Source organism: Pleurodeles waltl, chromosome 2_1 (assembly GCF_031143425.1).
Source record: "Pleurodeles waltl isolate 20211129_DDA chromosome 2_1, aPleWal1.hap1.20221129, whole genome shotgun sequence".
Lineage (NCBI taxonomy): Eukaryota > Metazoa > Chordata > Amphibia > Caudata > Salamandridae > Pleurodeles > Pleurodeles waltl.
Genome location: NC_090438.1, coordinates 282483262 through 282509174, shown reverse-complemented (window position 1 = coordinate 282509174; position 25913 = coordinate 282483262). Strand labels below are relative to the sequence as shown.

The 25913-nt window shown below is 42.4% G+C and overlaps 1 protein-coding gene across 2 annotated transcripts in view; it reads left to right on the top strand.

Moving 5' to 3' along the window:
- Positions 1-25913, top strand: part of ADGRG4 (adhesion G protein-coupled receptor G4) — a 1350632-nt gene that overhangs the window by 417722 nt on the left and 906997 nt on the right. For both annotated transcript variants that reach the window (XM_069212461.1, XM_069212460.1), the window contains exons 5-6: positions 15444-15569; positions 20045-20139. In XM_069212461.1, coding sequence (XP_069068562.1) covers positions 15444-15569; positions 20045-20139 — 221 coding nt within the window. The remainder of the gene's footprint in view (positions 1-15443; positions 15570-20044; positions 20140-25913) is intronic.

The window sequence follows — 25913 nt, the reverse complement described above, 5'->3', positions numbered from 1 at the left end:
ATACAATTCCTCATCTATATATATATATAGACTTGAGGGTTTGATTAAATCATATCCAAGTATGTACTTATATTCCAGTCTGCACATTTCCCATTATCTGTTCCCTCCACGTTTAGACAGGAGAATATAATCCATTAATTATTTTTTTAGCAATTCAACTTTAACCTTGTCATACTCTTTGGAATGCCATACAACTTGGTATTTATCATCAATATTCTTAATTACCCCTGTATTTTTAATAAACCTAACTCGTGAAAGAGCAAAATGGTGCTTCCTATAGAGTGTTTTTCGCACAGGCAGGTGAGCTTGTAAACAGCATGTGTTGCTTTACAACTCAGTTTCTTGTTGACGTTTATGGATGGCACGTTATCATTATGCAATTTCTGCTGACTATACATGCCTTGCACTAGCTGCGTCCCTTCAAAACCTTATTTTATCTTAAGTGTGTATTCTCAGTTTTTGTGTTACTAAAAACACTCTTTACCAATCTGTCTCTTGTGGACGCCCCTTTTCTATAGCTGATTGCTGGCCTTTTTCCATATTTTATCACCATTTACTGGACTGCAGTGTTTAATTTGTAAATAAAAACGTGCTGGTGCTCAAAGCCCTCCTCTTAAACACGCGGCTGCTGCAATTAAATGTGCGAACACGGAACACTGAGGCAGCTGTTCCTAAAGCCATCTTGCACCTCTTCAATCCATCTAAAGCCACTCCCTGCCCCTTCAGATCACTCTAGCAGCTTTCTGCTTTTTCCCATTGTGACGCTTTTTTGTTTTTTTCTTCCTCCGTCTTTCCCATACGTCTTTTGCTCGCAGAAAATTCTTGAGGCAAAAAATAAGTGCCAATCCTCAAACATAAGTGCCTGTGCTCCGCACTGGAAACAACTAGCACAAATTAAGCACTGCTGGATTGCTCTTGATCAGTTTTCAGCATACAGCACCTGTTCCACCTACCAGTCCATATGCAAATTAGCACACTGTTCTCAAACATGAAGATGTTTTCTGTAAGAGATACATATATTATTCTCAATAACATCTTTATGTGGTTATACAAACGTACGGATCTTGGTTTTAGGAGGTTCCTGGCTGCTTTCAAACCAACCTCATGTCTAGTGCTTGCATAACTTGATGTGTTATCTAGTGTCACAAACCAAAAATACTTCTCCCATTTGATGTCAAATATCCACCTAAAAAATCAGCCGCATCCCATAGATATGCAGAAAGTGCTTGCACATGTGGCCTAAAAAATGGTCTATATGTTTAGAGGTTACAAACAATATTTACCACCTTTTTTAACACCACCAAGCCAAAGGTTATGTTGTTTTAAATTGCTCACACCACACCGGGTCAAAATAGCAAAAGGATATTCAAAGATCCAACAAGATCACGAAATTGTTATTACAACAAGTTTTTAAAAAGTCAAAGTAACATTTTGCAAATAAATTCACATGCCAGATCCTCAAAATGTTCCATCCCTCTGTCCCCCAAGGAAGTTAAAATATTAGTAGCGTTTCAACACCTGCAGTTCACCACTGGCATCATGGCGAGACTTGTGCTATGAAGTTGGGAGGTGGGAAGTGTTGAAAAGATGGTAGAATACTTACCGCTTTATCTGCATGGTGATTTACTTCTGACGAAACAGTACTGTGATCATTAGAGAAGTAACAAGTGACACAATTTCTGTTTTAGAACATCTGAAGCAGGCAGATCTTATGCATTCATACTGCAATGCTTTGCTCAATTTGCTGATAGCTTATAGATTCAGACAACAGCCAGGTTACAGAAATAGCACAGGATCAGATCTAAATCAATAGTTATAATAGCATGAGTCATTAAATAACCCCATTTCAGCAAGTTTTATGAGGACCCTAGGAGACAGCATCAGCAATATTGATGCAAAACGTACTATAGATCATCACTCTGCTGTCAGCTTTAAATATATTTTCCTGTCAATCATCACTCTGAAAGTATCTAAATATGCACACATTTTGTTATCAAATACATGCTTTTTCTTCTCAATAAATAAACTCAAGTTCCTCAAAGAAATGCTTTTATTTTCATGAAAAACACATTTTGTGTCTTGAAATACCAGCTTTCAATTTTCAGTCAATATACCCTTGGGAGCCCTGGCCCCACTAATAATAGTCCACTTCCTCATTTATGGAGACAATTATGTCAAGAACACAAGGCAATGTAAAATATTCCTCTCATAACATCTTGATATTCCTCCAACTACATGAGATTGGTTCAAAAGCAATATAAGTAATTTGACTTGGTCAAATAAAAATTGAGAGCTAGAGAGTTTTAATACTGTTGAACTTGGTCCTTTGTGCTCGGTCATCCCCAGACTTTTTGCCTTTTCCCTTTACTCCGTTTGCTGAATTTGTTTTTGTTGGCTTTGGGATTCTGTGCACTTTACCACTATTGATGAGTGCTAAAGTACAGGAGCTCTGTACTCTAAATATGGTAACATTGGCTTATCCACAATTGACGTCATTATTTATTTGTAAGTTCCAATTAAAATGTAATATAGGTGCCAGGGGCATGTAGATTAAATTATACTTTTAGGCATACTGCACTGATTGTGCCACCTTCTACACTAACTCTGTAAACATGTCTTAGGCCTGCCACTGCCAGCCTATGTGTGCAGTTTTAAACTGCCATTTCGACCTGGCAAGTGCACCCACTTGCCAGGCCAAAACCTTCCTTTTTATTGCAAATAAGTCACCCCTAAGGTAGGGTATGGTTAGCCCCAAGGGCAGGGTGCAATGCATTTAAAAAGTTGGACATGTACTTTTAAGTTTAACATGTTTTTGTAGTGAAGAACTACTAAATTCATTTTTCAACTGCAAGGACTATCTCTCCCATAGGTTAACATTGTGGTTACCTTGAAGCAACCTTTAAGTGTAACGTCCAATTGGGAAAATATAGAAATTTGAAGTTTGGTGTTTCTGGACTCACAATTTAAAATCATAACTTATGGTGAAGTCGGATTTTAAGTTGTAAGTCTGAAAATGCCACTTTTAGAAAGTTGGCATTTTCTTCCTTTAACCTTTCTGTGCCTCTGCCTGTCTCTGAATACACATCTGGGGTGGATGACAGCTGGACTTTGTGCATTTCCTCTACATAGTCACACACAAAGGGAGCTTGGGTGTGACATCTGCACCCTGATGGCCCATGACTAGACTGATAGGTCTTCCTGGGCTAGATGGGAAGGAGGAGCTGACACATACACCTGAATAGGGCTGTGCCTCTCCCTACACAAAGGGCTGCATAACCCCTGTAGAGTGTCTGGAGCCAGGGAAGAAAGTGCAGGGATTGTGTGCACTTCAAAGGCCTCTCTTTGAAGTCTCCCCAGCTTCAAAGGCTCAACTGGCTATAAGTACTGGACCTCAAATGCCACCAAAGTAGAACTCTATTGGAACCAAGGACATTATGCCAGGAAAAAGGACTGCTGTGCTGCCAGGAGGGAGTGCCACTCTGCAACTGCATTGCTATGTTGGTCTACTGCTTGTTGTGTGCTGTGCTATAGGAAGGACTGCCAATGTGATACTTGCTTTGCTGAGTTGGCCTGCTGCTTCTGGTTTGGAGTGAGAAGGACTGGACCTGTTCCCTACATCCTTGAACCCAAGATTCTACAAGAGCTTGTTAGCTTCCCCCCTGTTCTCCTGCAGTCTCAGGGACATTGAAGACTGCCTCAACTCTCCTGGTGCTGCTGGACTCTGCCATTGGTGAGTCCTACCCTTGCCTGAGGTGCCCCTCCAGTCCTGGGCCTCAGAAGTGGGTTCTGCAGCTGTTTACTGCAACAAACGATGCATTGAACCGACTGTGTGTAAAAAAATCGGCGCATCACTCCTTCTGATTGACGGAGACACTCTGCACAGCTCGACGACGATGCATCGCATTCACTTCAACAGAGCCGGACGATGACACAGTGACCCGACTGGCTGGAAAATATTGACACATCATGCTCTCGACTTCGACGCTGTGCTCCATAAAAGGTGCATTTTTAGTGGACCCTGCATGGGTTAGGTAGCTGACCTACCCTCTGTTGCGGACCTCCTTAACTTTGGATTTGCACCGGTTTCTCACGACCTCAAGTAACCTTTTGACAGCTAATGACTTCTAAGCACTGTTTTCACATTTCACGTTTAAAAATCCATATCTTGACTTCTACCCATTGGATTTCTGTTCTTTTGGTCTTTTTTTACTCTATACCTTTTCTCTATTTTGCTAAACTGGTATGGTCTTTTTGTGGTGTCTTTCACTGTGTTACTGCCCAATTTCTAACACATACCTATTATTTCCTGCTCAACTCAAAGTAATATATCAGTAAAAAAAAAAAGTTTTTTTTTAATCCCTTGAACAGCAATGGCAGTAGGTGGAAAGAGGCCCCTGGCTTACATCAAAATGTAAAGCAGGATGTAGGTAGCGGGTTGCCCACAATAGAACAAAGCAAGGATGAAGACCCAGACATTGCCAACAATGCAAAATGGGAGACCTAGGGACTATACAATTTTCTGATAATGACATTGCATATGGGGACTCCATATAATCAGAACACTCACGAGAAAGGTTGTCCTTCCACACCGATAGAGATGTATAACACTCTTTTTGCTCTGGATAAAAATGGACATCACTCTGAGGCTGGCTTAGAGTTGGACATATGGCCTGCACTATAATATACTTTGTTATTGCTATTATGTTATGAAATGTGAGCCACCGGCTTAAAGGTTTTGTTTACTTGGATACTCAAGGTGAAATCTGCTTTGCCTAGATAAAGGACATTTGCATGCATTATATTTCAACAGGTACTTCACCATGCAGAGTATGGGGTGGAGTGATATGGATGATCATCAATGCTCCATGTTCAATAGACAAACAGACACTGTTTACTGAGCCTTAATCCACTTCATAATAATAGTTTACATGTGGGTTCACCATTACGCACACATATAACACTGACAAACCACTTAAGAACCTTTAATGGGATGCCAGTGGCTTCCTGAAAAAGATAAAATGTACAGCAATCCTTAAGGAAGCCAAACCATATGGAGCTGATATATTATTACTTCAAGTAACCTACCTGATGGGGAATGAGTGTAGAACCCTTCAAATATGTGGGTTCAACGGAGTCTACCATTCCAGCTTCCATAGAGGGACTAGAGGAGTGACCATATTGGTTAAAACCCACTTCCCACTTACGATCAATAAGATTAAAACTGATAAATGGGGGTGGTATGTTTGGGCAACAGGCACTGTACATGGCTCCCCTATCACATTATGCTCCAGCTATGCACTTCAGCCATTCTCTTCAGCACAGGTCTGGACCTTGCCCAAGTGGGACTTATGATAATAGGTGTCAACTTCAAAGGTGTCATGAATAGTGAAATGGACCGGACGAGGCCCCCACTGTTGGTTATGCCCATGTCATACCCACAAATGTCATTCGCAAAGGCAACAGGACTAAGCAACATTTGGCGCCATTATAATCGCTCAGCAGTAGATAAAACTGTTATATCAGGAGAGCATAAATCTTTCTCCAGAATCAACTATTTCATGATCCCAAATACAAAATTTTGCTAGATAAAGGTGGGCACTCTCAGGGCATCTTTGCTGTGGGAAAAGATTTCAAGGTGGTTGACTAAAACCACTTTCTGGAAACCCTCTGAGATAACTTGTTGCAATACCATCAGTTAAACACCGGCTCAGTAGAATCATCAGGGATCTTGTGGGGCCAACAGGCCAGTAATCAGGAATAGCATTACATATAAAACAACATTTCAAAAAAGGGAGTGGTGGCAACGAATAGCTGCCCACAAACATGACGTACAAGTCACTGAGTGAGAATATAAAAGAGTTCCATCTGACATTTCCTTGAGTAGTTTCAGGAGGGCTACGCTTGAATTGAAACAAACACAGTTAGATGAAACCAGAAAACTGTGTCAGGCCTTGCTAGGCTGTTTCTATGAGCAAGGTGATACAACTGTTAAACTATTACACTAATATACTCAACAAAATTCTTGCAATGTGATTAGTTACCATGATTGCCTACTTGGTACACATTGACCAATATGGCTTTAGGGCACATTGGTCAACAAGACATAATGTAAAAAGCCTTTATAGAATAACCATGATGACCCACAACCTGCAAGGATCCTTAACTATGAAGCCAATAGATTTGATTTTGAGACAATCTGATGCCTTGCATGACATTATTTGTTCTCCCTACTAAGACACCTCTGGCAAGCCTCTTGTTATATATAAAGCTCTTATATAAACAGTCGTGGGTCAAATTAAAACTGGGGGGTGTCCTTTTCACTCCATTTGAACATAAAAGGGGCATGAAGCAGGGATGCCCATTGTCACCTTTGCTGTTCGCACTAGTGGTGGACCCCTTCAGTACTTAATCAGGCATGGCACTCAAATTATTGGCAGATGGTCTAATACCTCAACGATTGTCTCACCTTCTACACTCCAAACCGTCAGCTCCGCACCACTGACCTCGCCCTCGCCACAGTCCCACGCATCCACAGGACAACAACCGGCGGCAGATCTTTCTCCTACCTCACGGCCAATACCTGGAACACCCTCCCCATCCACCTATGGAAGACCCAGGACCTACTGACCTTCAGGAGACTCCTTAAGACCTGGCTGTTCGAGCAGTAGAAACTCCCCCCCCTCAAGCACCTTGAGACCCTCACAGGTGAGTAGCGCACTCTACAAATGCAATGATTGATTGATTGATTGATAACTGTGAGGATAGGGTCTTCCTATATTCTGATGACCTCCTGCTATTCATGAGTCACCTTGAGATGTCTGGGCCGATAATAATGAAGACACAAGACACACTTAGCAAGTTCTCAGGTTTGATGGTTAACTGGGGCAGGCAAGGCTATTTCCAATCACTCTCCCAAACCCATCAGGAGCATGGTCAGACCAGGATCAGGCAGTGCTGACAGTCACATATACTCACATGGTTCCAATACTTGGGCATACAAATCACAGACAACATCACACAAACCAGGTCAAACAATATTGTTACTTTAATTAATGACATTTGTAGAGACACTGAACAGTGGTCCATACTACAGTTGTCATTGCTGAGATGAGTGGCATTGGTTGAGATGCTTATCTTCCCTAAAAGTATATACATACTGCAAATTAGTCATACAACATACCTGAGGGTACTATTGACTCTTTTACTAATGTGCTGATCACATTTATTTGGATTGGTGGTGACCACCGAGTTGCATTTAACAAATGCTGTAAGTCAACATATGATAGAGTGCTGACAATGGTAGATCGAGGACGTCTCATTACAGAGCATCACATACCTTGGTCCTGTATGATTAGATATAAGGCTCAGCCAATGTTTCAGCATAAAGAATGGAGAGGTGAGCCATGAGGGAGACCCTCTGTATCCGTTATATATATGGGGAAATTACTGCTGAATGTGCCCCCACCACAAGCACCGTCCTAGCCACTTGGGGAATCTAGCTTATATGAATGACAGAGGATGAAAAAAAACACAGCAGCTATAGCAACACAAAAGGATGATAGGTGGAGAGCTAAACTTTTCAAAAACTCACCTCAGTCACAGATCTGAGATAAATCCATAGTTTTTGTGCTCACCATGCCACCCCAGTTTGGACCCAACCATATGCAAATCAGTCTTGACATTGCTCCCTGTGTGAACATTTCAGCTGGAAATGCCAGACCAGGTCTTCCAGGTATCACCCTCATCATCCAGGCTAGACTGGGGGTGAATGTTTGATTTGTTCAGCATTCCATCCATCATCTTTTCTTTTTTCTATTTGTCTCGCTAAGTGGGAAGTGTATGCCCAGACGTGGGTCCCGTGTTTGCTGTGCTACTGGGTGGTCTGGCTAGTCTGGCTGATGAGGGGTAATACCCTGAAACTGGTCCCTGGATGCTTTTCTCCAGTCCAGGGAGGAACTGGCCTAGCAGTTCGGGCTGGACTGTTCCTCAGGTGGATTGGGGGGGGGGGGGGGTGTCAGGGTCAAGACGGATTTGCATATGGCTGGCTCCAAACTGGAATGGCATGGCGATCAAAAAAACAGTGGATTTAACCCAAATCTGTGACTGGGGGTGAATGTTTGATTAGTTCAGCCTTCTTCCCATCATCTTTTCTTTTTGCACTGGGGAGGTTTTGGGCTTTGAATTACTTGAGTATGTCATTATTGAGGAACATACTTATAGATGGTAACTTAAAAACATCCCAAGATCTATAACGTGAATTTGGCCTACAACAATCCAAATTCTTTAGGTAACTACAATTGATGGCTCAGTGCCACCATCATTCAGTTGTGCTCAATAGCCCCCGCGAGTCAACTGTATCAGTGTCTGATTCAAGTTAAATAGTTACATCGCATATGCCTAACATCCTGCCAGTTATAGGGGATGAACAGAAGCACTAGCCTTAACTGTGTCCGATATATCACAGACCAGGGTGACTTCCTGCATATTAGGTGGCGCTGGAGGGTGATTCACCCCTTTTGGGATACCATACAAGATTCATTGGGAGTGGCACTGAACTGACGGATCGAATTAACTCCCAAAATGGCACTATTATATTGAATTTAATGCGAGATGAAAGATTTACGCATGCGGAAAAGGTACTGCTGTGAGTAGGGCTTGTTATTGGTAAAAGAGGCATCACTCAGAACTGGAAGCAGTCCGCTGCCTGGAGCCGGGTGGAGAGCGAGTATGGACCTTTGTTGTACACTGGGAAACCCCTTATATGAGGTGAGGGGTGCTCTCAGAAGCATCCGGGGTGGTTGCGGTTTAAAGACAACGTTTATGTATGGTGTGCTGGCATATGTCTCAACAAGTGACTGAGCTTCCAGTGTATTTGTTAAGGAATGATGACGATTTGTTGGAATTATGGTTATTGATACATAGGAGTCCTGTGGAGGTGGGAGGGAGGACCTGGGCCATGTGTGAACACGACATTTTCAAAGTTTTGTTGTATTTTATATTAACAATGCAAACTAAACGACTGTTTGAAAAAAGGGATGCCTACACACATGCCAGAGCTACCATTATTATCCACCAGCCGTCTATATGTTAGGGGTGGGCACTGTGATGCAAAGATGCCCTCAGAACGCCAATAATGGCCTTCACCAATGTGGTCGGAGCAGCATTGTGGCACAAGTGAGCGCTAAAACGCCAATTAATACTCATAATATGCCAAGAATAGTAACAATAAATCCGAGAGGGCCCTGTTTTGAAAAGTGCAAGAAACCCATCTTTTTGTCATTGTTACCCCATTGCTCTTTCACTGGGCAGCTGGTGGTTTGACATCCGGAGTAGCCGAGGGGAGGCAGAATTACCAACTCCATGCACTATATGAAAGGTGTAAGTTGCAGAGCGGCGCCCTCTCTTTCTTCTCACATGATACCACTGGTAAGATGGTAATCACTCTACTATACTCCACAACGTTTTGTGATTCTGCAAAGGCACTCTGCTGATAAAATCGCACTTTAGTTTGACACTGATAGTTTGGGTGACGTTTTTCGAGATATTTCACTTGCTTCTTTTCAGAGACACCTCTGTGGAGTGTGCCATAGATAGCTCTTGCTTTTTTTCCACTGGTGTGACTAACGATAGTTAATACTGCACTCGGATTAATAAAGTCACAGGCTGGGGAATGAGTCAATAACACTCCGTCACCCCACCACCTCTGCTAACTGGAGGTTGTCATGCCTACACAGATTGACTGCAGAGAAATACCACCTTGTTTTATTTCTTCGGTAGCTTATTGGGCAAGTTTACATTTATTAAACGAAAATGTCTACATTATGAAGTGAAAAAGACCTGCATGCTAAAGTGGCAAACATATTCCTGTGCTGTTGTCTCCTTTTCAAATGTACTTTAGGAATGAAACAAAGTTCACACAAGTTGGATCCTAAAGGGTGTTAGGGGCAAGAGGAGCATTTTTCAGAGCAATTGTGGCTAAGAGCCATTGGTTTTAGAGGCAGTAGGAAAAAGATAAGTAATTTCACATGACCTATCATTTTTTAAAAAGGGCATATCTATCTGTACTATGTTCTTTTACTAGAGGTGTTTATTTATAGGAATTGTGATATTAAACTACCTACTAAGGGTGTGCTACTAGCATGAATGAATTAATGAGTGTAACATATTTGTTTTCATCAGTAATTTTTTAGAAACCCTTAACAGTGGTGGGTTATCCTGTTAGGTGTGATCCATGTTTAACAGAGTGAGGCACTAGGTGGCAAGGTAATTTGCTGAACTTAGGCCCAGATTTAAGAGGGCCTAGCGCCTGCTTGTGCCACAATAGTGTCATTTTTTTTACGCTACTATGACCCAACGAGGCCAAAATCACAGCGCCAGATTTGCAAAGGGGTGCAATGCATGCACTGCTCCACTTTGTAACCCCTTGTGCCACATTATGCATGGGCCCTGTTAGTGGGGCTGAAAGAAAATGGTGCAAAGAAATCTAAAAGATTACTTTGCGCCCTTTTATGTGACATTTTTAACGCCTGCTCATAGCAGGCATTAAGAGGACACACCATTGGCTATAATGGGCCTGCATGAACTGTTCACGGTTAGCTCCAAAATGATGGCGCTAGCCCTCAACAGTACATCAATAGTGTATTTTAAATACGGCGCACACATGGTTGCGGTGGGGGGAACTAAGGAGTGCAAGAAAAGTGTTGCTGCACTGGGTGCAGCACCACTTTTCTTAAATCTACCCCCTAAAGTTTTGTTCAAGAGTGAACATCAGTTTTGATGACACCCTCACTGACAATACTGTAATATTGTGTAGCTTATGTGCAAAAGTAGGAGAGGAGAGAGAGAGGACCAAAAAGCCAAAATAAAATTATTTGCAGAGGACTACAACATTTTTTGCACTGAAGCAAGATGTAGTCTTTCTGACATAGCGACATCGGCTAAAGGTGCAGTTAGATCTAAAGGGCCCCTGTAATACCAGCTGACCTCATCCCTTGCACTGACCACTGCCCTGACTGGCATCTAACAGCACAGACAGTCCTACTGCTGGTCTGAGCTGTGCATCCCAGGGCTTTGGACTGGGATTGACTCATGAAAGCGGAAGAAAAGAGGGGTTCCAAAGAAGATGGACAGAAATGAGGCGAAAAAAGGTTTGAACGAGAGGGGAGGCTACTCTCTCTTTTCTAGCCAACAAGATTTACCCTACAGATGTCATAACAGCTGTACCCTGCGAAGGAGATGGAATTAAGGTTTTCACCATAAACCCGACAAGAAACCTGCAGAGTAACCTGCAGCAGCCACGTAATGTAGACAGGGCACACTCTGCCACTCATCCTTCTTCCATCATACTGATAACTACTAACTGTACTGTATTAACTGCTTCTACTACTGTAACACCACCACTATGGTCACTCACACAAGGTACCAAAATCGGTTCTCACATAAGTACACAGTAAGTACAGCACCCTTCCAGCTGACCACTACCTCAGAGTGCAGAATGCTACACGCTGGACCATATGCTTAGGCACCTTGCCCTGGTATAGAAGGAGCCATACAAATACAATTATAATACAATACAATGTAATATTACACTTCTGTTATCTCTGTTCATTGAACGGAGACATGCAAAAATCCTGCAGGTGTGTGACAGAGATGGGAGGGAAACAATCTATGGAGAAAGGCAATACGAGTTCAAAAATGTACTCAAATACTCAGCCTGTCAATAAATGTGCTCAACAGCCATCCATCCGCATCCATATCCTATCAATTTACTGACAGATAAATCCAATCATTCATACATCTTTGTCTTCTAACATCCTTCATTCTACATTCCTTTTCTCTCTTCCTCGCTCAATCAATTAATTTGACACAGTTTTTCTAGATTGTTCTAGAATGCAGAGTGCAGGCTTCCAGAGTCCCCAGCACTAAGAACTCAGGCCCTGATTTAGAGTTTGGCGGATGTGTTTCTCCATCACAAACATGATGGATATCCCATCTGAAATATTGCAATATTATGAAAATGTAATTTGGCTGACGGGATATCCGTCACGTTTTGTGATGGAGTAATGTCCTCTGCCAAACTCTAAATGAGGCGCCCAGTCAGTGGGCCTCTATCCATCCTTTGACCCTTTGATATATTCATTTCCATCTGTTTGTCCACTAATCTTTCCATCTTTTCACCTTCCCATTCAACCCTCCATCCACCCTCCCATCCAACCTCGCTTAATTCCATCCTCTCATCCATCCACCCACCCATCCATCCTTTCACCCAGCCGCCCACGAATATATCCTTGAATCAATTCATCCAATCTTTTACCTTCCAGATGTTCCTCTTGTAATTCTTCTGCCTTTTCACACTTCCACCTATCCATTCTCTTGCCCTTGAATATATTAATTTTTACACCGTTCCTTCTTTTCACTCCTCCATTATAACTTTCAACTTTTCTCCTTTCTTTACTTGCATGTTTCCTTCTTCCCTTTCACCCTTTCTCGTCCCTTTTTATTTCCTCTTTCTACCGATCCATTTTTTTTCCAACATTCATACTGTTGTGTTCCTAGTTTTTACTCCCATGTGTACTTTTTTATCATTAATATTTCTTAGTTGCTGTCATTATACATAATAGCCCACAGCCCATACCTTTTGTCCTCTATCCTGATTTTCGTTAAGAGCGATATCTATAAAGCTTGTGTACGCAGGTCTGTAGTTACGAGAGGTCGATAAGCAGTTCATTTTTTTTTGTGAGGCCCAGTTCACCATCCCCTGATACCAAGAGGAAGCCTGCGCTTAAGCTGAAAAAGTGGAAGGTTCACTATAGCTCTTCCTGGGATGTGTGGTTCAAGTAGTTCAACTGATTTTAGATACATTTTTACACTGTACATTTAGCATTTTAACTTATGAAGATTTACATTATTCCTTAATTAATACTATCAGTTGTCAAATTTACCAAGAAATGTCACATCATATATTATTGGAGAATACTTTTGGTCACGGGTAGGCAAGGGGGGGGTTCCAATATCTGGGATAATATATGACCTCAAGCAAAGACGATAGCCTAGATTTATTCGGTGGGTACTGATGGAATTCCATGGGGATGTGGAAAGATGGAAGTCACTACCACTAACACCGTTAGACAAAGCTGCCATGTACAAGATGAATACTCTACTGAAACTCCTGTACATCTTTGAAAACACTTACCACAAGATCCCAGATGACATATTTGTTAAAATAGAGAGAGAAGTCTGGGCCTGTGGAATGGGCGTTACCCTAGGGTGGTGCTGAGGACACTGTAGCGAAATCAGTATAATAGGGGCATATCCCTCCCTAACATTCGGGCATACTATTGGGTGGCACAGCTGATTACGGTCAATGATTGGGGTCATTTGCCTGGGGGGATCACCCCACGTATGCATTAGAGAGGTCTCAGTGTCAATCACACCACTACATGTGCAACTTGTACAGGGAATGAGTTACAGAATTTACTGCCTGTGACCCAGGTGATGATCGAAACCTGGAAGGGGGTGGAGAGATTAACAAAATAGGATACATGGATCATGCAGAAAATGCCCCTCTGGGTGGGAACAGCCTCGAAAGAAATAGGAAAAAGGCTTTGGGCAATAGGACACCATTGGGATCTCCAAATGTGTGTTCCCTTTCGCTCCCTCCAGCAAGACTACCAATTGCATAAAACACAATATTTTAAATATCTACAAATCCAGCATGCATGGATGGCCAAGAGGCTTGACATAGCGGGCATCCCAGAATATGCACCATTGGAGGGAAGACTCCAAGACAGCAGGAGAAGCAGCCCCATGGACCTATAAGACTATTCTTAACAACATTCCCAATGTCCTAACAAAATTGAGAAATAAATGGGGACAGGAGGTGAGGGAATTGGACGATATTGACTGGGAGGCAGTTCTGATGCACCAGGGAGCGGTTGCAATCAAATTGCAACTAGCACTAATTCATTTCCAGGTCCACCATAGGATATATTATGATGGGGCCCCTGTGCATTGATTTAGCAGGGAGGACACCCCTAACTGTCTGAGGTGTGGGGAAGAAGATAGGTTGTTTATACACATCCTATGAACATGGCCTACAGTACACTCATATTTGACCAACATAGTGGAGGAACTCAATAAAATACTGGGAGAAATCCTGCCAATGGGTCCCAAATTCACCCTGTTAGGAATGCCAACGGAGGTAGATATATCAAGAGCCAAACTTCTCTTCAGCAACTTGGGCCTCATTGTGGGAAAACCGGATGTGGCCAAATATTGGGGCGCTTAGGAACCATCCAATCTCCGTGAGTGGAAAACAGGGATTAACCCTTATATGGCGGCTAAAAAGTTCACACAGAAGGCGAGAGGGTGCCCAAGGAAGTTCTATAAAATGTAGGGTTACTGGCTCAAATATTATGGTATAGACATGGGAGATAATGTGGATATTTTTTATTGAAAAAGAGTGTGCCAAGTACATTTAAGATTAGGTATGCGTTATAACAATGTTTTGGATAATTGTGCTGACTATAGCAGCTTTCAGCATTCATCACAGAAGTGATTGTTTGTCTTTTCAACATTAGAGAAATCATTTGCTTTTTCAGCATTATGTAAAAAGTGTTATGGGGTCAACGAAAATGCTCTCGAGACTAAAAAATGACCATGCAGACTGTTCTTGGCAATTCAAAGACAGTATTACTAACAATCGTGACAGAGGCCTGCCTCTATGGTTTTTCTCAAATGCTTGTTCACAGACAGACCATTTTATTCACATTAGTACAATACTTTATTACACATGATTAATACTAGATAACTTGCAAGTTTACAGACTAAAATGGAGAAACACTCGAAAACCCCATATCCCCTAATTCCTAGGCTAAGTCATTACTCGTTGGTTTATGACTGAGCATTCTTTGACCTATGAATGCGTATGTGCTCGTTTGTTAATGTGATTTATTAGAGGTGTGTGCTGACAGCATTGTGTGTCCTGGATTCTGAGTATACAGAATTTAGTTTCTCCCCTGCACCCATTGTAAGTCGTGCACCTGTGTGCTTTTGACTAAATCAATTATGTACCCATTGCTTATTCAGTCTGCAGTCTGTTTGTAGGCATGGAGAGTGTGCCGGATATATTGTGTGCTGATGTGAATACTTTCAGATTGGTTAGACATGACTTGGCCTTTAACAGATGATCCTTTCATGTTTCTTATTCCACTACATCCTTCAATGAACCTTTCACCTTGCTTGTCTCAGTGTGGGGATAGGCCTAAACTGTTTTTTATTGTGAACAGCGGTGTAGTTTCTACTTGTGCTTTATGTTGCATGATGTTTTCACATTTCATATTTACGGTAGTGCACTCATTTTTACATCTACAACAAAAGCAATACTTTTATTTCACTAAGAAGAATCCTGGATTATTTATTTCAACTGCTATTTCTTTTTTCAGCAAACTCGAACGGAACAGGATGGACATCATCTCCCAGGGTAAACACAAAACCTCAGACAATGTTTACGTCACTGGCCACAAAGTCATTGCCAGCATCACTGTCCACCACTGAGGCAACAACTAAAGGTATGACACAGGCAATGATATGCATGATGCATTATCGCACACAAGAGTTTACCAGCCCTAACGCAATGCTAGCAATCCTTAAACCCAACACACTCTGCAACCATTTCAGGAAATTGCCATGAAGCCGCAAACTACGTAAATGAACATGTTTTCCATCTACACTAATAGAATACACACAATTATGTGAAAATATTCAAGATGCTATTTTCAGAATGAGGGGATAGCGTTAAGTGTTTTCCCAAGGTTTGTGTCTATTATCGGGAGTACGTCCTGTTTAGCCATCTGTCTACCTGCCTGCCTTCCAGCTAGCTTGTATACCCATCCCTCTGTGTTTCAATTCATCTAGCTGTTTATTTTTTGTGAATCTGTCCATCTGTTTATCTGTTTTTCTGTTTCTGCCTATTGGCCTCGCTGAAAAACTTGGTCAAGCAGTCCAGACGTAGCTCAAAGGAGTAAGTGTGGAAGTTGAGACCAAACACAGCATAATACAGTTATTTCTGCTGCAATAAAAGTAGCTTACTCTGCCAAAGTTGTATTACATTAAAAAAGAAAACCTTAATAACACCTAAGTAAAAATCAAGGATGTGCATTCTGCCTATCAGCAGAGCTGAGACACAAAACGTATCTAAAACAGTTTACTCTCAGACAGCTTAACGTAGGCTTTTTAAAGTTACTTTTGCACTAAAGGTATAAAAAATATACTGCTATACATATGTCTGTATATATATCTCTCTATATATATATATATAGTGAGAGATATATATACACATATAAATATATATGAAATTCAATTTTTAAAACTCAGTGGAAAATATCTTTTAATGATCACTTGAAGAGTATCCGATGCATAGATATGAACATAAGGATTTTATTTATAACTAGGCCTGTTCCTTGAAAATGCAGCTCTACCTAAACAGTGACAACATCTCTCTGTAATTGATCAATGTGAGGGCACCATTTTCTCAGTGTCTAATGTGCCCTATATTTTATATATGACTTACAAGGCACCTTTTTGGGGGTGACTTCACTAATGTTTAAAAAAAGATTCATGGCCAAGGCACTCATCCTTTCCTACGTGGCCAAAGCAGTTTTCTTTGTCATGTGATGCTGCAGTACTTTTAAACTGCAGCCCAACCAGAGCACAATGATGTTTTCCGGAGACTGACATTTTTGTCATATATTTGACAGGGGTAAACACACTCTGTGGCCTGCAAGACATTTAACTTTCACGTCATTGATGGTTTTCTGTGCCAACATACAATAGCCTTACTGAAGAGTTAAATGAACCAATTGGGTTGCACTTCTAGAAACAGAGCACATGCGGTGTGGCATCGAAAGGCAGTGCACACTATGAAAGTTGAAAATATCAGGCAGCTGTAAAAAAGGTAGATTATGAAATCCCTGCCAAAATAGTATCTTAAAACTTTGTGTGTAATTGTTAGCTAATAGTGACCACCAGGCACACAGTGCATAAGTGATACATGCACCTATAGGACAAATACAAGATTCTAGTATGTTGATATGAAATGTCTCACTGCTCAGTGTTAGACTGTAAAACTCTACTCCGTTCTTTAGGGTGAGCCGTTTTAGTACCTTAAATATCACTGTTCAAAGGAACTAGTGTCAGCAGGTCAAAGGTTCTATGTAATCTGGGAAAGATGTTTATACTGAATGCAGTGGACCGGGTCTGACCCTCAGAGAAGACGAGGTGTTGGTCCACAGGCACAAAGGTGACACATTGAGGTCACAAAAGGCCTCTTTGAGCTTCTGTATTAGGTCAGTGTGCAATCCAGCCTTGTACCTGACATTTTCTGGTCCTGTCAACAAAGAGAGATAAAGGAGACCCATGATTGTGGCTCTGAGACATGTTTTTAGGGTACCAGGTAATTAGGGTTGTGTCATGCCCTGTCATTTGGAGTCTAGAAGGTTCTAGAAAAGTGTGAATAGGGCCTTCCTAAAGGGCAACAAAGCAATCCTATGTTGGCACAGGGAATCCACGTTTCTATACTTGTTCAATGTGGTCAATAAAGATTGATGTAATGCTGAAACGGGGCCCCAGCTTGTATTCTTATCCAGAACATCTAGGCATCAGCCAGTATTTGCTAATGCACTCTCAAAGTTTGAAAATGCAACTGGTCAAGGTAGAGGAGAGTTTCCCTCTGCAGAGAGAACGCTGGGTAGAACAGGCACTGCTCTACCTGTATGTGCTGTGGATATTAAGGCTTCATTTACAAAGGCCCATGGCGCAGGGTGGCACAGCAAGTGCTTTGCTGTGCCACCCTGTGCCACTGGGAAAGGGCAGAAATGTGCCATATCTACAAGATATGGCACATTTCTGTCCTCTCCCCCTGCGCTGGTGCACAAATTACTGCCTAGCACCAACACAGGCACCATTGGGAATGATTGTTTTTGTGCAGGAAGCAAGACCTTCCTGCACAAAAACAATCACAAGAGGTGTGCAGCACACACAGAAAGAGGAAAAAACAGGGAGAAATAAATATATTTCTCCCCATTGCATCGTGCTTACGTCACCCCTGAGGTAGCGTAGGAACGTGACCCATTTCAAAACTTGTGAATCTGGGAATTCATCAGATTTCTTCGTGCTCCATGGGTGTTGTGTGGGAACACACCCAGGAAACTCCCATGGAACGCTCCTTTCATGCAGTGTAATGCATCTAAAAGGGTTCAAATTCACAAGACCATGAAAAGTCGCACAAGGTGGCTTTGCATGACTTTGTAAGTATGGGCTGGCACACTGGCCACTAGAGCATTAAAACAATGATGCTCCAGTGGCTCAGTGGGCTGCTAGCGCCTCGTAAATGAGGCCCTTACTGTTTATATGATATCAGGCAAGTATAAATACTCTCAACAGGTCTGTTCTAGCCAGAACCCTTTCTTAGAACATTCAGGCAGAACATGAAGATCAAATTGCCAGAGGAGGGACAAAGAAGTTGAGGATGAACTCTTGTTCCTATGTTGCATATACAATATGCACAAAAATAAGTTTGCAATCATCCAAGGGCAATTTTAACATAGGGAGTTGGTGGATTCACCGAGGTAATAGTTTTCTCCTATTTCTGTGTGAGCTGTAAACCACTTTCCTTGCTATAGTATGTGATTAATTCTGAATTATGTGACAGTTGTGGATTTTCAACGCATTCCAAATTGCATACAGTTACGATGGGTGTAAGAAGATGCACAACCTTCACAAACATCCATGTAAAGCTTTGCAATGTCTAGTTTGAAAATTTGGACTTCTGAACATTTAGGTGAAAATCTTGGCCTTTTCAATCATCTACGGTACATATATTCTACTTCAACAAAATTAATGGTTCCGCAGAGATATGCTTTGCCGGAAATAGAGCCTAGTAGGCAGAGAAATCCGTAATACTATCCTTAGGTGCAAATGCATAGCTTTCTGGTATTCTCAAACATTTTCAGATGATGTCTGGAAACCTATGCCAGTTGCAGCATTCCAGGTATAATCCTGGAAAAGCTCAGTGAATTTATTTTTTTGCCCTGGCAGTTGCTTTTTACAGTTATGTGCCAAATTGCCAGCGCCTCTGTGCAATACCACAATTTCTTTCTAGCCATGTTAAAAATACTTTTTGACATGGAGAAACTCCTTCTCCTGCACGCCCCCTCCACTTTTTATCCTGGAGGACTAATTCCCCGACAATTTTCAGGTAGGAAACTGTGAAGTAGAAATGTGAGATTCCTCAGAAACTATCAAGTTAGTGCTCGCTCAGACACTTTCCATTCGTGTCACATTTACTCATTCGCCATATTGCATGATCGTGGGTTAATATTATGCGTGAGTAAAACGAATTTATTGCTAAGGAAGCCTTTTGTGACTAGCTTGCAGTCTTAAATTCACTGTATTTGCGTACGTCAGGCGCTCACACGGAAATTATTGTGTAATTCAGGCCGTAGTGTCATTTGTCTTTGCAGTGCATTTATGCACTGAAAAACATAACAAAATGTAAATAGCTTTTGCACGCATGACTCCAAGTTTGAGCTATCTTTCTCGGTGTAGAAAATGGGGGACTAACTTTTGCTCCCAGGCAAGGGTGCATGTCGCAGTTCTGAGGTCCATAGTATTGACCTGTGTGTATTGACTACATATTATTGTCTGTCAACATTTTTCCAAGGTAAGCTTGAATTGAGAAGCATAAATACACTATTCTTAACTGCACATCTACTTAACTTGATGATATGTCTGTAGTTGATATTAGTCTAAAAGCAGAAATTGTGTTAACATGGTGCATTTGATATACATGCATGTCAATTTTAAAATGTTGATATAGTGATAGAATACCTGCCTTCCTCAAATGCAAGAGGTCAGCAAAAATATGAGGAAGGAGGCAAAAAGTCTGGGGTTGATCCCACAAAAAGGGCCAGGTCCAACACATGCATGCAGAGAATATTAAAAGAGTGAGAGAGACTAAAGGTTGTTTTATTTCCTTTTATCATAGTGACATTCTACACCATCAAAATGACCATGACTGTTGAGAGCAGAGACGGGTTGAGACCTACTCGAAATATCTTGTTATATCTCACTAAAAGAATGGTAAATACTTTAATTTCCATTTTCAAGTTAGTGTCTATTAATCACATGATTTATTTACAGTAAATATTAAAAGTACCAATGAGCTGAATAACTATGAAGGTTCTATTTTCAAATGTATGAATTATGGAAATTGTGCTTGACAATGAGTTATTGATCACCTGGAAGGTAAACAGGTTTTTTCATGATCTGGCACTGCCCGATCTCCTTACATTAAGGTTAGCTACTATTTCTGAAAATGACTTTTGCCCATAGCCTTGTCTCTTGATACCATTCCAGTGCCCCAGAGGACCCCTTCTTGCTCCCTGGGTCATTATAGTATTACAGAAGAGGCAACTGACACTTGTGTGGGTCTTTCTGTAATATTAATTACATTGGCAATTAAAGTGTGGCAGCGAGGTAGTCTGGTCTCATGCAAATATGAGAATATTTAGCTTTAGTGATGCGTGACATTACAGATGTGGGCACTGAGGCAAAGGGGCTCTCAGCTGGCTACTGACTGTGTGACACAAAGAGGTGGAGCACTGTAAGTGCGTCCCTGAGAGTGGCCCTAAGTAGGGGTGAAAGAGGGTATCAGAGACCCCCTCATGCATCCACCTGCAGGTAGGTGCATTCACCCACTGCTGTTCTCTTTAGATGCATCCCTGCCCTCATTTAACCCCTTCGCTGCCAGGCCTTTTCCCCTTCAGGTGCCAAGCCTTTTTTTGGTTATTTGGGGCAGTTTGGGGCAGTTTGCGCTTAGGCCCTCATAACTTTTTGTCCACATAAGCTACCCACGCCGAATTTGCGTCCTTTTTTCCCAACATCCTAGGAATTCTAGAGGTACCCAGACTTTGTGGGTTCCCCTGAAGGAGACCAAGAAATTAGACAAAATACAGTGAAAATTTAGTTTTTTTTTTTAAAAATGGGAAAAAAGGGCTGCAGAAGAAGGCTTGTGGGTTTTCCCCTGAAAATGAGATCAACAAAATGTTTGCAGTGCTAAAATCACCATCTTCGCAGCTTTCAGGAACAAGCAGAATTGAATCAGAAAACCGCATTTTTCCACACAATTTTGACATTTTACTGGGACATACCCCATTTTTACTATTTTTGCGCTTTCAGCCTCCTTCCAGTTAGTGACAGAAATGGTTGTGAAACCAATGCTGGATCCCAGAAAGCTAAACATTTCTGAAAAGTAGACAAAATTCTGAATTAAGCAAGGGGACATTTGTGTAGATCCTACAAGGGTTTCCTACAGGAAACAACAGCTGAAATAAAAAAATATTGAAATTGAGGTGAAAAAAAACAGCAATTTTTCTCCACGTTTTACTCTGTAACTTTTTCCTGCAATGTCAGATTTTTTATAGCAATATACCGTTACGTCAGCTGGACTATTCTGGTTGCGGGGATATATAGGGCTTGTAGGTTAATCAAGAACCCTAGGTACCCAGAGCCAATAAATGAGCTGCACCTTGCAATGGGTTTTCATTCAATACCGGGTATACAGCAATTCATTTGCTGAAATATAAAAAGTGAAAAATAGGTATCAAGAAAACCTTTGTATTTCCAAAAAGGCCACAAGATAAGGTGTTGAGAAGCAGTAGTTATTTGCACATCTCTGAATTCTGGGGTCCCCATACTAGCATGTGAATTACAGGGCATTTCTCAAATAGACGTCTTTTTTACACACTGTCTTACATTTGGAAGGAAAAAATGTAGAGAAAGACAAGGGACAATAACACTTGTTTTGCTGTTCTGTGTTCCCCCAAGTCTCCCGATAAAAATGGTACCTCACTTGCGTGGGTAGGCCTAGCGCCCGCGACAGGATATGCCCCAAAACACAACGTGGACACATCACATTTTCAGAAAGAAAACAGCTGTTTTTTACAAAGTGCTTAGCTGTGGATTTTGGCCTCTAGCTCAGCCGGCACCTGTGGAAACCTAGCAAACCTGTGGATTTTTTAAAACTAGACACCAAGGGGAATCCAAGATGGGGTGACTTGTGGGGCTCGTACCAGGTTCTGTTACCCGGAATTCTTTGCAAACCTCAAAATGTGGCCAAAAAAACACTTTTTCCTGTCATTTCGGTGACAGAAAGTTCTGGAATCTGAGAGGAGCCACACATTTCCTTCCACCCAGCGTTCCCCCAAGTCTCCCGATAAAAATGGTACCTCACTTGTGTGGTTAGGCCTAGCGCCCGCGACAGGATATGACCCAAAACACGACGTGGACACATCAAATTTTCAGAAAGAAAACAGAGCTGTTTTTTACAAAGTGCCTAGCTGTGGATTTTGGCCTCTAGCTCAGCCGGCACCTGGGGAAACCTAGCAAACCTGCACATTTTTGAAAAATAGACACCTAGGGGAATCCACGATGGTGTGACTTGTGGGGCTTTGACCAGGTTCTGTTACCCAGAATCCTTTGCAAACCTCAACATTTTGCCAAAAAAACACTTTTTCCTGTGATTTCGTGACAGAAAGTTCTGGAATCTGAGAGGAGCCACAAATTTCCTTCCACCCAGCGTTCCCCCAAGTCTCCCGATAAAAATGGTACCTCACTTGTGTGGGTAGGCCTAGCGCCCGCGACAGGATATGACCCAAAACACGACGTGGACACATCACATTTTCAGAAAGAAAACAGAGCTGTTTTTTACAAAGTGCCTAGCTGTGGATTTTGGCCTCTAGCTCAGCCGGCACCTGGGGAAACCTAGCAAACCTGTGCATTTTTCCAAACTAGACCCCTAGGGGAAACCAAGATGGGGTGGCTTGTGGGGCTCTGACCAGGTTCTGTTACCCAGAATCCTTTGCAAATGTCAAAATTTGGCCCAAAAAACACTTTTTCCTGTCATTTCGGTGACAGAAAGTTCTGGGATCTGAAATGAGCCACAAATTTCCTTCCACCCAGCGTTCCCCCAAGTCTCCCGATAAAAATGGTACCTCACTTGTGTGGTTAGGCCTAGCGCCCGCGACAGGATATGACCCAAAACACGACGTGGACACATCAAATTTTCAGAAAGAAAACAGAGCTGTTTTTTACAAAGTGCCTAGCTGTGGATTTTGGCCTCTAGCTCAGCCGGCACCTGGGGAAACCTAGCAAACCTGCACATTTTTGAAAACTAGACACCTAGGGGAATCCAAGATGGTGTGACTTGTGGGGCTTTGACCAGGTTCTGTTACCCAGAATCCTTTGCAAACCTCAACATTTTGCCAAAAAAACACTTTTTCCTGTGATTTCGGTGACAGAAAGTTCTGGAATCTGAGAGGAGCCACAAATTTCCTTCCACCCAGCGTTCCCCCAAGTCTCCCGATAAAAATGGTACCTCACTTGTGTGGGTAGGCCTAGCGCCCGCGACAGGATATGACCCAAAACACGACGTGGACACATCACATTTTCAGAAAGAAAACAGAGCTGTTTTTTACAAAGTGCCTAGCTGTGGATTTTGGCCTCTAGCTCAGCCGGCACCTGGGGAAACCTAGCAAACCTGTGCATTTTTCCAAACTAGACACCTAGGGGAAACCAAGATGGGGTGGCTTGTGGGGCTCTGACCAGGTTCTGTTACCCAGAATCCTTTGCAAATGTCAAAATTTGGCCCAAAAAACACTTTTTCCTGTCATTTCGGTGACAGAAAGTTCTGGGATCTGAAATGAGCCACAAATTTCCTTCCACCCAGCGTTCCCCCAAGTCTCCCGATAAAAATGGTACCTCACTTGTGTGGGTAGGCCTAGCGCCAGCGACAGGATATGCCCCAAAACACGACGTGGACACATCACATTTTCAGAAAGAAATCTGAGCTGTTTTTTACAACGTGCCTAGCTGTGGATTTTGGCCTCTAGCTCAGCCGTTACCTGGGGAAACCTAGCAAACCTGCACATTTTTGAAAACTAGGCACCTAGGGGAATCCAAGATGGGGTGACTTGTGGGGCTCTGACCAGATTCTGTTACCCAGAATCCTTTGCAAACCGCAAAATTGTGCCAAAAAAATACTTTTTCCTGTAATTTCGGTGACAGAAAGTTCTGGAATCTGAGAGGAGCCACAAATTTCCTTCCACCCAGTGTTCCCCCACGTCTCCCGATAAAAATGGTACCTCACTTGTGTGGGTAGGCATAGCGCCCGCGACAGGATATGCCCCAAAACACGACGTGGACACATCACATTTTCAGAAAGAAATCCGAGCTGTTTTTTACAACGTGCCTAGCTGTGGATTTTGGCCTCTAGCTCAGCCGGTACCTGGGGAAACCTAGCAAACCTGCACATTTTTCAAAACTAGACACCTAGGGGAATCCAAGATGGGGTGACTTGTGGGGCTCTGACCAGATTCTGTTACCCAGAATCCTTTGCAAACCTCAAAATTTTGCCAAAAAAAACACTTTTTCCTGTCATTTCGGTGACAGAAAGTTCTGGAATCTGAGAGGAGTCACAATTTTCCTTCCACCCAGCGTTCCTCCACGTCTCCCGATAAAAATGGTACCTCACTTGTGTGGGTAGGCCTAGCGCCCGCAACAGGATATGCCCAAAACACGACGTGGACACATCACATTTTCAGAAAGAAAACAGAACTGTTTTTTACAAAGTGCCTAGCTGTGGATTTTGGCCTCTAGCTCAGCCGGCACCTGGGGAAACCTAGCAGACCTGTGCATTTTTGAAAACTAGACACCTAGGGGAATCCAAGATGGGGTGACTTGTGGGGCTCTGACCAGGTTCTGTTACCCAGAATCCTTTGCAAACCTCAGAATTTGGCCAAAAAAACACTTTTTCCTCACATTTCGGTGACATAAAGTTCTGGGATCTGAGAGGAGCCACAAATTTCCTTCCACCCAGCATTCCCCCAAGTCTCCCGATACAAAATGGTACCTCACTTGTGTGGGTAGGCCTAGCGCCCGCGACAGGATATGCCCCAAAACACGACGTGGACACATCACATTTTCAGAAAGAAAACAGAGCTGTTTTTTACAAAGTGCCTAGCTGTGGATTTTGGCCTCTAGCTCAGCCGGCACCTGGGGAAACCTAACAAACCTGCACATTTTTGACAACTAGACACCTAGGGGAATCCAAGATGGGGTGACTTGTGGGGCTCTGACCAGGTTCTGTTACCCAGAATCCTCTGCAAACCTCAAAATGTGGCCAAAAAAACACTTTTTCCTGTCATTTCGGTGACAGAAAGTTCTGGAATCTGGGAGGAGCCACAAATTTCCTTCCACCCAGTGTACCCCCAAGTCTCCCGATAAAAATGATACCTCACTTGTGTGGATGGGCCAGGTGCCTGCAACAGAAAAAGGGCAAAAACTTGTAGAGATTGAGGAGATAGCACAGCGAGTTGATAAGCATATATTCTTCTTTTATACATCTTTAGGCTGACTCTGCTTTGGGGACCCACACAAGTGAGGTGTCATTTTACTTGGGAGACTGAGGGGAACGCTGGGGAGTCGGAATTTTGTGCTGGAGCGGTGATCGAACAAAGAAAAGTCAGGAAAATATGCTTTTTTAAGCACATTTTGAGGTTTGCAGAGGAGTCTGGGTAAGAAATGTTGGGGGATCCACACAAGCCACACCTCCCTGGACTCCTTGGGGTGTCTAGTTTTAAAAAATGTCTGGGTTTGGTAGGTTTCCCTAGATGAAGGCCGCACCCAGGACCAAAAACATAGGTGCCCCCTCCCCCCAAACACAGGTAGTTTTGTAATATATCATTTTGATGTGTCCACATAAGTCTGTGATGTGCCAAACACTAAAATTGTGAAAAGAAAAGCAGTTAGGTTATGTGAAAAAGACCCCTCACCCACCAATCAAGTTGGTGGCATGC